This window comes from Pinus tabuliformis, chromosome 6, assembly GCF_031772625.1.
Source record: "Pinus tabuliformis cultivar Carrire ecotype Pingquan chromosome 6, CPIR1, whole genome shotgun sequence".
Lineage (NCBI taxonomy): Eukaryota > Viridiplantae > Streptophyta > Pinopsida > Pinales > Pinaceae > Pinus > Pinus tabuliformis.
The window spans coordinates 1410951451-1410964647 of record NC_142292.1 but is presented as its reverse complement, the minus strand read 5'-3'; the positions used below and the strand labels follow the sequence as shown (position 1 = coordinate 1410964647).

The 13197-nt window shown below is 37.5% G+C and overlaps 1 protein-coding gene across 3 annotated transcripts in view; it reads left to right on the top strand.

The window, feature by feature from the left end:
- Positions 1–13197, top strand: part of LOC149263930 (serine/threonine-protein kinase TOR-like) — a 491915-nt gene that overhangs the window by 164598 nt on the left and 314120 nt on the right. For all 3 annotated transcript variants that reach the window (XM_089426963.1, XM_089426958.1, XM_089426968.1), the window contains exons 27-30: positions 11512–11664; positions 11740–11892; positions 11999–12070; positions 12933–13067. In XM_089426963.1, the coding sequence (XP_089283089.1) occupies positions 11512–11664; positions 11740–11892; positions 11999–12070; positions 12933–13067 (513 nt within the window). The remainder of the gene's footprint in view (positions 1–11511; positions 11665–11739; positions 11893–11998; positions 12071–12932; positions 13068–13197) is intronic.

Below are 13197 nucleotides of genomic sequence, written 5' to 3'. Positions count from 1 at the left end.
GACTTCTAGCGGGGTTTTGAACTTCTAGTTTCTTCATATGAGGTAAAGACATTATAATTTTTTTTAAGTAGAAGGGTAAAAAGACAAATATAAAGGAAAGTGCAAAATTGTAAGAATACTATATTATCATTATGGTTTTTATTCAAAGTTGGCTTGTTTGTCAAGCAAGTATTAATTTAGGATTTGAAGAAGTTTAACCTACTTGGAGGATATTCAATTTGGATTTTCCACTTGTGCATGAGAACTATGATCAAGGAGAATGGCACTCCACTTATGCTATTTCAATTGCTTGTTCCAAATCTAAAAGGAAATCCTATTACTTGGCCTTTTCTTATAGATGCATGAACTATTTTCAAGACTACACGAGTGCTCCACTTGAGCAATTCTTGTTAGTTTTTGTAGCGTCAAATGGTGTTCTTGTATCGATAGTTGTCAAAGAGGCTAAGAAACAGTAGGACTCCAAAACCCATAGAAGGTTTAAGGAAAATCCACTTAGATATGCCTTAATTAAGTTAATAATTCAATAATTAAAAATTTTCCCAAGTCTAACTTAGGGAAAATGATTACTTAACAGTAATTAATTAAGGTGAGATTTCTCTAAACTCACATAGATCGACTAGGAAATAATCTCAGCCATTAAGTTTTAATCTTGGCCATTGGAGTCCCACAGTGAGATTATAAAAAGAAGTTGATGGGTAGATGGAGGAACACAATGGAGATCGATTTGCTTGGGCAGTTATATTTTCCAGAGAGCAATAACATTCTGCCAAAAGAGTTCGAGCTAGAGAGGGGACGCAAAGACAGAGTCCGAAGGAAGTCTTCCAATTCCAGAGAGTCAGCAATAGAAGGGCCGTATTTCCCAGAGAAGTTGCGCAGAGCCAACGCAAATAGCTTCATAGGGAGATCGATTTCGCTGAAAGGAAGGGTGGTTCAGTTGCAGTTGGTCTGGAAATTCTCCAAGAGGCCAAGTGAATTCCTTCCAGAGGCAGAGTCAACTAGGACTTCACTTTTCCAACAGTTTCGGGGCTTAGCGAGTTAGAGCCTACACAAACACTGCACAGAGGCTCACGCAGAGGCTGTACGACTAGCTAGTTTTGCCAGTTGTTGGACCTGGTTCAAGCGTGGTGTTGAGGTATTTGCCTCATAGATATTTTGGGCAGTTTATTTTGCTTATTGGGTTGCTAGTTGGGCATCTATAGATTGTCCTTAGAATTTCTCAGCGCTACTTAATAATAAACACCCTCAACCGCAGCACCAGTTTTCCCAAGTTCGGTTTTTTCGGGACTTTAGTCCAAAAATAACAGTGTCATATTTTTGCTATGTTGCCAGGAAATGTGGGTTCGGGTTCGGGGATGGGGACAAGTACGTCACTTTTCGAAACAGGGTATGTGGGTTCATTGGGTTATGTTATATATATATATATATATATAGATATTGTATTTTACAAATTATAATATATATGAACTTGTATACTTTCCAAATTTAAACAAGATAAATAAAATATTTTCCAAAGAAATGGTAGAAGTGAGATAAATCCTCTGTTGTCTTTCCTCATGAGTGATGATACTTTAAATCCTTTAACAAAGAAAATCATCCAAGCATGTTAATGATGGAGACAGGAATAGTGCCAAGACATCAATTTCGGAACTTACACTTTATTGCTTGCTTTAGGATTGGCAAAGATTTCAAACATATTGAGCCTTATGAAGTGTTTTTTCTATTTAGAGAGTTTTAATGTGAATTCAACACCCAACACAAAATAGCCCATGGCAGTTTGCAATAACAATTTGCAGTGAAAGTCAGAGCCATTGATATTAACTCTGAATATCAACAATCCAATTGAAATTTGAATTTAATTCTAAGAGGTGTACTGGAAGCCCATACCCAAATAAAGACCCATTAAAAAAAGATAATTAATTATACGAAAATAAAGGAATACACAACAGTTTTATGGCAAGAAATGTAAAATGCATTTCAAAAAACATGATTAAGTTGAAATCATGTGATGTATAACCCATGATTTTGGTGCTGTAGTAAAAAAATTTATGACCCTGTTAATGCCACAACAAATTGACACTTGGACAAAGTTGATCTATGAATCTTGGCAAATTGACGATGCTCAGACAAATTTTTGGTTGAAAAACAAAAGATATATAGATTTTGCAAAGCCTTGGGACATTATGGAAATTTAAAGGCAACAAAATACAAAATTTCGAATGTCTTGTAAACTATATTATAGCAAACCATTGAAGAATTTATCCAAATCCCTCACCAAGTTGCCCCAAAGTTGGATACATATAAGTTTTCTACTTCATTTTTCAGCCCTCGTGCACCTAAATCTTTGTGACGCTCTTCACTTTTATACTACCCTAAATTTACGTTTAATAAAATAATGCTCCCACATATGTGAGCTTGGAACGAACCTACTCGCTAACCCTGAAACACTTGATTTTGGGGTTCCACGCACTCGTTATCGGGGTTCGGCACACCTTAAAGGACAAACAAACCCAAATTTCTGTTATGGAGAACCCGATTCCTACTAGTTGAACCGGATCCTTATGGGTTCGTTTCAGAAGCACCGAGACCTGAATCCGGTTCTTAGCGACTAGAACCTAGGATGGGATTGAGAACCCCACCCCCGGTTCACGAACCCATGCAACATAGTATTTTTTTTTTTGGTTTGTGTTGGGTAGTATTTTCTCAGTTTCCAGTTTATCTTCCACAATTTTTTTATTTGTGAAGATTGTAATGTGATTAATTCGTTGTTGTCGTAGCAATAAGCTACTAAATTAATTAACAGTTCGAAGAATTAATTCAACTTGCTGCAATAAATTTTAGCGCTGAAATTTTCACACAGTATCAGAGTGATTTTGATCAGACGGGGAAGCTTAGAAGCGAAAGAAGAAAATTCACTATTTAGAGGGAAAAACAGGACGAATTTTTTGAGGGCTATACACTACCGAGCCAGGCAGTGCAAGTTGATGGGTAGAAACCCTTAGCGGTTGCACCGATTTTCCCAAGTTGGGTTTTTTCGGGGACTTTCGTCCAAAATTAACTGTCATAATTTTGTGTGTGTGTGCCAATATTTTCTCAGTTTCCAGTTTATCTTCCGCAGTGTTTTTATTTGTGAAGGTTGATGTGATTATTTCGTTGTTGTCGTAGCAATAAACTGTTAAATTAATTTATAGTTAGAAGAATTAATTCCAGTTGCTGTAATAGGATTTTAGTAATTGAAATTTTCACAATGTATCAGAGTGAGGTTGATTGAATCAGTAGCTCATAGATGAAGAGCGAGAAATTCTCTGTTCAGAGGGAGAAATAACACAATTTCTCCAGGGTCTGCATAGGGCCTAACCAGGCAGGGCGAGTGGCAGAGTAGGAGTTCGATTTCCAGTTGCATAGTGGCAGGGTAAGTTTGAATTGCTCAAAGGAGAACTGCAATAGATGTAGAGTCCGAAAATTAATTCTGGAGAGTAATGCAACAAATTTGTTGAGCAAATTCGAGCGGAAGAAGAAGAGATAGAGTACATAGAGAGAAATTTATCTCAGAGGGTTTCTAGCCTAGAAATCCGATTTTCCTAGTTGCAGATGGTAGTAGATGCAAGCAGATTTTCTCACTCCAGAAGGGAGTGCGAATAACAAAATCAACAACCGAGCAAGAGAAGGAGGGAGATTTCCGTTCTAGTTTCAGAGATGGCCATTCCCGGGCTTAGAGATCAGGATAGGTTGGAGGGAGCCTCCAACTTTGTCATTTGGAAGGTTAGGATGTCCTTCCCGCTGGATGAATATGGCTTGAAAGCTTATGTTGATAATGTGGTGGCAGTACCTCAGGATGTAGATCAGCTAAAGGAATACAGGAAAGAGATGGCGGAGGTGAAGCAGTTGATCCTGGATGAATTCCGAGATCATATAGTTTCACATATATCTCGCAAGGGCATTGCTAAGGAGATGTCAAACACTCTCGATGAACTATATTAGAATACTTCCGAGCAGCGGAAGATGTTCCTACAGGAAAAGCTGAGAAGCATCAGGATGCAAAAAGGTGGAGATATAGATCCCTTCCTCACTAGGATCCAGGAGGTTCGTAATCAACTTGCAGCCATTCTGGAGGCACCTCAATTGACAGAGCTTGTATGGTTGGAACTGAACAATGTCTCAGAGGAGTGGCAAGTCTTTGTCCAAAGTATCTTGTGTCGAGACACATTGCCTAGATGAGACAAGACATGGTCAAACCTACAACAGGAGGAGTTGAGGCGAGCTCTATTAAAGAACACCATCAACGGAAGCAACAACAAGGGCATAAAGGTTGAGAAGGAAGAGGAGAATGTGGCCCTTGCATCAAAGGGTCCCAGTCAGGGACTGGGGGAGAAGAAGGAGGAGCTATCTAAGGTCAAGTGCTTCAGGTGTGGCGAGTTTGGCCACTACAGTACCCAGTGTCCTCTTAGGAAGAAGGACAAGCAGGACTAGGTGACAATGTCCGCAGAGATAGACAAGTTGTCCTCCGGGCTGGAGGAAGAATTCACATTTGCCATGTTTGCAACTATACCTCTAGGAGTGAGGTGGGGCAATATGGAACTATAGTCCGAGAGTTGCGCCATGATTGCACAAGGTCCATTAAGGTGTCTTCCTCATGGATCATTACCTTGCTACAGGGGCCCACAATATTTAGTAGCAAGATGGATCAATGTTAATGATGCAGTTAGATCCTAGAGTGATAGTTGAAAACTAGTGCAGTCAGGTGCTAAGGAGTGCATAACAGTGTTGACAGCAGAGCAGGAGGCTCAGTAGTAGAGTCAGCAACAACGCAAATTCCTTAGTGGACGGTGTAGAGACTAGTAATAGTCAGATACTCTGGAGACAAATCCAACACAGAGACACAGTTGATTTAGTATTTAGGATGCTTCTCAATTGCAGTAGTTGTAGTTGCAGCAACGACAGATGAGAGGGAGTTGCAGTGCAGATGCAGCGTTGGCAACAATATAATAGTATTAGCAGCAACACAAATGCAATATCGAAGTTGCGCAATGATTGGTGGGTAGTGGCAGGTAGTCACAGTGGCTAGACATCAATAACGTGATAGAGGGTGATAAAGAGACAAGGTGTTGTAGCAGTAGTGCAGCACCAGAACCAGGGTTACGGGGGAGTGACTCCCCCCCCCCCCCCTTTCGAATCGCTCACTTTGGGAGTGACCCCAGGAGTGCGCTTCCGAAATTTCTCTTGAAGGGAGTGAATTTCGGGAGCGAAATTTTCGCTCCCTAGCCTTTTTTGTAATTTTTTTTTTGCAGTAACATTCCAAATGCAATTTTTTTCAAAGAAACAAATAATTTTTGAGTGGGGCAACCTAATGATCAAGTCTATGGCCCTAATATTGATATGCTATTCATGGTAATGTTAAATTCTTAAAGTAAAAGGATGAAAATGATGATTAAGGAGAATGTCACTTTCATCCTTTTACTTCAATTTTTAACATTACCATGAAATGACTCAGGATGTTTGAGAGTGGTTCTGACCTCATTGGATTTCATATGGAGAAAGTAGAATTTTAGATATCATTCAAAATCCAGTAGATTTCAGGATTTTAGGATTGGGGGGATTGCAGTGTTTCCATTGGATTTTGTCATGTATTAGGATATGGAACTTGTATTTAATCAAGAGCACCAATCCCTCTATGTACCTTGATGTTAGTGACATTGGTTTTCAAACTCCTCTGTCATGAATCATGACCCTACTAAAATTTACCCATCACTCAAACAAAATGTTGACTTGACATGCTATGTTTTTTCTATCTTATGTTAATGGTTAGAGGGTGATATTAATGACAAAGATACTGATTTTCTAACAATACTGAAAACTTAGACATTTCTCGTGGCGGCAAAGAGGCCCAAGCATTAGCAATAGATAATAGATTTACTTGTATTTTCTAGTTTCTAGTAATTGTTATAACTGTTGACTCTTTCATATTTATTATGATATTTTTTGTAAACAATTTATGACAATTTAAGTTTGAAGTTGGCAATTATAACTCATTGGTAATGAATTATGAATATGATGCTTCGTGAAAGTTGAAAGTTGTTTCATTTCATTTCATTTTATAACATTTCATTTCATGTTAGATATTCTTTGTTGTAATGGTTACACTTAGCTTACAAGTACAACTTTGGTGATCAATGATGATAAATGTTATATATTGAATTTTGAAAGCTTGAAACTTTAAGATTGATGAATCATGAGACTCAATATGTTGTATGTTACTAACTTGTGGACATGGTTGATGAAGATTATAACTTCTAGATGATTGATGTTATATGGTTCAATCTATGTTTTTATGCTTTTTATATCTAATTCATCATTCTACATGCTTTTGTTGACATATATGCATGAAAATATATAAAATATATATTATATAAAGATTCACTCCCCGATTCGTTCCCAAACCAGGAGCTTCTAAAAATGTCACTCCCATTGCCAAGTAACCATGACCATAATGTTGGTCACTTTAATTGCTTATTAATTTAAACAACCAAGTGCTACATGAATTGTCAACCCAGGGAAGTTTGTTTGTTTCAAAGGAAATCACACACTGTATATGCTCAATCCCAAAAGCAATGAAAAGTTGTAGTAACAATTACACTAATCACACCTTGCTTTAAACAAACTGAAGTTCTACTCTGAGTTACAGCAGGAACAATCTCTTTATTGCAAACAATTATCAAAAGAATCCTTGACTACATTAAAAAGAACAATTTAGGAAAAGAGATCAATCTGCAGAGAAAAAGATTAATTGTGCTATAACAAAGAACATGACCCTATTCTCCAAGAAGGAATCTTCAACACCTGTTCCTGATTACCACGCTTCACAAACTCACTTTGTAAACCAGATTACCAATTAAAATAATCACTGATTCCCTATGAATGGATTTATGAAATCAATGCAATAATAAAAAAGATACAGAGTTCCAATAACGCATAAGTAATTTCAGCAAATAGAGTTTACCAAGGCATGAATGAAAAATAACACTAAACACACTACAGAAATTAATGGGTGAATCTTGTGAGGAATGTGGGCCCTTTCCTTCTCACAAGATTCCTTAGAAAAAGGAACTAAGAAGAAGTGCTCAGAACAATATTTTATTCATCTGTCAATGTATCATATTACAAAAAGATTCAAGTTCCTTTACTTTCAGCTAGACCTTCCCGTAGTCTCCCACGCTAATGCTGATGTCTTCTCTATTTAAAGAGGAGACATCTGTTATACATTTGATTACGTTATGAATCCTATTCTTAACCCGATATGCTAAAATAGGATAATTGGTTCTTCCATTAGCAAAATGCTGTTACAATGGTTGTGACAATGCCGACTTTGGAATGTAGTTGTTGCGGCCAGTGTAACAGCTCCTTTGATGATATCTTCTTGTTGCTACTGAATCTAAAATGCAAATCACGGACTGTTTCAGCAACGAGATTTGCACACTGTTCTAACTGTTTTAGCAACATAGACTGCAATAATAAATCTACAGCTTTCATACTGTTTTAGCAACTATATATTTATGATCAATGGTTAATTATGAAAATAATGTAAAATTGTATGTAAAACAAATTAAACATATAGTAACGAGAAGAAATGTTATATACCTTTGGAAAATGGATATAGACTTTAAATATGGATTGAAAAATGGTGGAATGATAGCAAAATATGTGAGCAAAAAGGTACAATGTAGAGTCCTAACACATAACACTTTCCTTGCTACGAGGGAGTGTTAGTTTTTGTAGCATAAGAGACGCTCTATTCTTGAAACTTTGTGGAGAGGCTAAAACACAGACCCAAAAATTGTTTATGGAAATTCCACCTAGAAGTGTCTCAATTTGATTATTAACTTATTTTTAAATATTTCCGAAGTCTAAACTTAGGAAAAGTGGTTAATTAATTAGTATTAATTGAGAAATGTGTGAATTATCTAGAAACTCACACAGATTGATTTAGAAATGATCTCAGTCATCGATTATGTTTTAATCTTGGCCGTTGGAGCCCCAACTGGAGATTATAAGAGGAGGTCGATGGGTAAATGGAGAACACACACTTTAAATCAATTTCCTTGGGCAATTCGATTTTCCAAATAGTAGTAGTAGTTGTTGGAAGAGTTCGAGCCAGCGAAGGGAAGTAGGGCAGAGAGGGGCAAAGACAGTAAGCTAGAGGAAATTTTTCTAGTTCTGGAGAGTCAGAAATATGAGGCCGAGATTTTCTCCAGGAGGCAACGCAAAGCCTCAAGAGGGCAATTTGATCTAGCTGAAGAGGAAGACGTTTTCAGTTCCAAACGCCGGGAAAGTGTTCCAGAGGGTCGGAGAAGCATTTTCCCAGTTTGCAGCAAGTAGGACGGCTAGATTGGTAGTTGATTCAGGCAGAGCGTTTGAGGGATTGTGCTAGGTTGACGCAGGGCCTGCGCAAAGCTGGTCGGATGACTAACTTTTCAGAGGTAGTCAAGTGCAAGAATTGCTCAGAGAGGGTAATTTCCCTCAGAGAATTTTTTCCAGTATTCCTCTTGGATAGATTCGCCAGTTTGGTGATATTTATTGTACTCAGAATTTCTGATTGTTGCTTGATAATAAAAACCCTCAGCTGTTGCATAGGTTTTCCCAAGTTGGGTTTTTCTGGGTACTTTCGTCCAAAAATAACTGTCATAATTTTGTGTGTGTGCGCCAGTATTTTCCCAGTTTCCAGTTCATCTTCCATAGCATTTTTGTTTGTGAAGGTTGTAGTGTGATTAATTCATTGTTGCCGTAGCAATAAACTGTTAAACTAATTTATAGTTAGAAGAATTAATTCCAGTTGCTATAATAGGATTTCAGTAATTGAAATTTTCACATGTAATAGTGGCTTACCCCTTAGTGGTGGGGCAATTCATCACCCACCAGGGGTTGGTGCATGCAAGGGTTCCTCAACATGATGTGGCAGGGCAATATTGGCCCGAGGAACCAGGTGATGGCCATAATGATAAGGGGTTGAGCTCATTCTTGGCTTTTGGCCATGTGCTAATGCTAATGTCCCAGCCATCTTTTGGATTTTATAATTTTCTTTCTTTTGTTTCTTACTTGTGGCCATGATATGCTCTTTCCTTTTATTTTAGCTGCATCAACCTTTCTGGGCAAAGTTCAGTTCTGACCCAGATATGTGGAAAAGGGGAGGGGGTGTGCTAAATCCTAGTGGACCCATGGTCAAGTGGTCCTAGAGATGGGAGGTGGAGTATAGGGCTTATAATGGGGATGGAAAGTGGTAAGTATGGAATGGGGAAAACATGACAACACTATCTCAATTAGGGTTTCCCACATTGTGCCCTTCCTAAAGCCACGGGCCATTAGGGGAGGTCCCACTAGACTAGGATTGAAGATTAAGCCCCCATTTAAGTTGAGGGAACAAAACCATAGTTAAAACCCTTCCTTCTTCCAAATCACCCCATAATCCACGCCAAATGCCCAAATGAGAAAGAAACATAGGCACCTGATTGCATAATGAATAAAGTACCTTTTGGGTTGGATTTCCCACCTTCCATCATGTGCTCTTGACAAATGGGCGAGGGAACATACAAGTGATGCAGGTGGCAGAGATAAGAACGACACATCACATCGGCTACTCAGTGGCTATAGGAGGCGGCCGGCTGCGAGCTGGATGATGTGATTAGGAGAAATTTTTCCTAAGGGTACCCACTTTTTGGTGGGTTACAATATGTTGCTTCTTTTCTTTCTTAATTTTGACATTATTTGGTTATGATCTTTCATTTTTCCTGCTTCTATTAGTTTCGCTTGCTTTATGCTTTCAAAGTAACCTTGTTTAGCTTGCTTTATGCTTTCAAAGTAACCTTTTTTAGCTTGCTTTATACTTTCAAAGTAACCTTATGCACCCTTGCAGGTTCTTAGCCGAGTTTAGTTTCGCTCTTCAGTCTCATTGACTATTCTTTAGGTCATTTGTTGGACACTAATATAGCAATATTATTTATTTATCTGTTCTTGCTTCAATTAAGTAGAATTGTCAGAGGAATGAAATTGATTATTGATTGTTAAGGCCAACACAAGCCTTGGGACAATGGACCACAGTAACATTGTCGATATAAGAAGGCTTATCACATTTTTATGAATGTCTCAAAAGATATGCCAATAGAGCCAAGATTTTGATTACAAGACAAACAAAGAATGAAGATGATAAGAGAATTGAAGTGTCTAAGTCAATCAGTTTTAATATTTAACTGGTGCTATTAACTTCATATTCCTTTGCCTCCAGTAGTGAAGTTCTCTTCAGAATTTATTTGTGGTTAAGGATTTAATCAGTCTGATAAGTAGATGTTAACCATTGAACAAAAAATTTGGAATGCCATTCCTGAATTTCAAATTTATAAATAAAGCCAAAAGAGGTTGCCATTCATATTAGTAGATCAATGTTATGTAAACATTACATGCAAAATGTGCCACATCTCTCAGATCAGTGGTATGTAAACATGAATAGAAAATTTGCCACATCGCTCTACTAGCATCACTACACCAAAATGGCAGCTAAAACCATCAATATGTTTCCCACATGTTTCCAGGGATGTATACAATATTCAAAGAATCTGAAACGTTTGAGATGTGTTTCAGAGACTTTTCTGACCGAATCTGTACCTGAAATAGGGAATGGTGTTTCAGGCACACCGCCACTGCATTTCCTGTAACTTAGTTTACTGCTTTCCTATTTCTGGTAACAATTAGAAAGACTGTAGGTATTTACATGATTGATCAGTTTTGAAAATGCTTTGCTCTTACCATTAGAAAATCAATACATCCTTGTAATCTTATCTTTGCCATTTGCATAAGTTCATGGTTCTTATCAAGTTGTTGAATTCTTGGGGATTAATTATTGGAGTAAGCTTATTTCTATTTCCTTAGCATTATATAATTAAAGGTGAGAATTATTTTTTGAATTTTGATACAGTTCTTCAGCCGTATGCTGCACTTTATATGCTTACATGTTAAATATCTTCAATTGTTTGTTGCATGTTAAATATCTTCACTTTTTTGTTGCACTTATGTTATATGTGAAGTAGCAAGCAATGTGGGCTTTTTAAATGATTACTACGACCAAATACATTTATATTTGAAAGCTAAAATTATAATTATAGTATACTAGGCATAAACATTTAAGCATCTTTTATGTAAATGTCAATTCTCATTATTGGTTGACCAGTTGACTGGCCCCCTTTGTTACTTTGTCAATCTGAAAGTTTGAGAAAAATGTTGCTTGGCCTGTTGGAAAATATTTCAGTTCATTTATGGAATACTCTGTATGATTTATTTAATAAGAATGAACGCAGTTATGGATCTCTTGTCTTGTAGTTCTTAAAATCAATATCAGGACCAAAGCTGTCTTGTGGATATGATTTTTTTGAATTGGTTTGTGGACATGTAGTAGCATGGACATGGAGTTGAGTTTTCTTTGTTTTTGTTTAAGGTTGCTTTCTGTAACAAATGCACATGAATCACTTCTAGGTTAATGATGGCCGATTACGAAATGCCTGGGAGGCTTCTCAACGAAGTACCAAGGAAGACTGGGCAGAGTGGATGCGCCATTTTAGCATAGAGCTTTTGAAAGAATCTCCATCACCAGCTTTACGTACTTGTGCTCGACTAGCACAATTGCAGGTTCATGCACTTTTAATCCATATGTTTTTTCAGTCACCTTCTAGGGAGAGTAACCTTAATTTGTGGATTTTGCAGCCATCTGTAGGTAGAGAACTATTTGCAGCAGGTTTCGTGAGTTGCTGGGCACAGTTAAATGAAGCCTATCAACAACTGCTAGTTCGAAACCTTGAGATGGCATTTTCTTCTCCAAATATTCCTCCTGAGATCTTAGCTACACTTCTCAACTTGGTACCCCAGCTTTCCTTGTTTATTGTCTACCTTCTATTATAACTCTTTACATATGATCATGTGGTATGTAGTCTGTTAATAACAAGTTTCATCATTTTATGTACAGGCAGAATTCATGGAGCATGATGAGAAACATCTGCCTATTGATATTCGACTCCTTGGTGCCCTTGCTGAGAAGGTACATTCTAGCCAGGCATTGTGCCAGATTGACCATGACTATTTGCACCAATAGTTGTATGTTGATTCTAAATTATTAGAATTGAGGAGCCAATTAATAGTTTTTACATTGAATTTGAACCTGCGAAGTAGGGGGATGTGCCCCAGCCTGGGGGAACACATTCCCTATGTTTCTATGTTGCCAGTGGACAGTGGCGCAGATTATGTTTCTCGACAATGGGGGTCATCATTATATGCCTTGGCTGTCTCAATGTGAGTGGATGCTTTGTATTTCCCTGCTAGAACACGCAACTCGGTACCAGTATTTTTCTCTCAGACGTTGATGGACACACAGCTATTAATATTTTTAGAAGAAAAAAGAGTATGGGGAAGCCAGGCATAAGAGATAAAACTTAAGAGTTAGTGAGATTTAGAGCACAAGTAAATGGCAGCCTTGAGATTTATTTTTGAGAATGATGGATGAGAGATTTGGGCTGGAGATTCAAGTGGGTGGCCTTGAGATTAATCTGATGTATCAGCATATTTTAATTTTTATTATAAATGAGAAAATTAAATGTTTTCCTTTTCTGTTATGTGTAATTGTCTCATTTTCTTTTGGAAACTTAATAGCTTTTTGTATTAACACATTGTCATTATGGCATTTTACATTTTAAAATCATTATTAATATTTTTAATATCTTATTGGTGCTGGCCCTTGTAGCACCCCTTGGGATTTTGCCCCACCCTTCCCCATTCACTTTGTTCCCTGGTGGTCTTGGAAACTTTCTCTTCTTTCTGTGAAACTCGGTGCAACATAGAAATGAATATTTTTTTGAGATGGAGATTATTGTTTATGGTTTAAACTATTTTGTTTCTGCTTATAGTGTCGAGCATTTGCAAAAGCTTTGCATTACAAGGAAATGGAATTTGAAGGGGCAGAAACTAAAAAGATGGAAGCCAATCCAGTAGCTGTTGTCGAGTCTCTAATACACATCAATAATCAGTTACACCAGCATGAGGTACATACAGCAAGCCTTTTTATTGCAAAATTTCTTGCATCTTTTGGTTATGCCATTCTGTTTTTTCATTTTTTGTTGTGCCACTTCAGACGATATCTTTTCATGTATGAATTTGTCTTTATTCAGATTC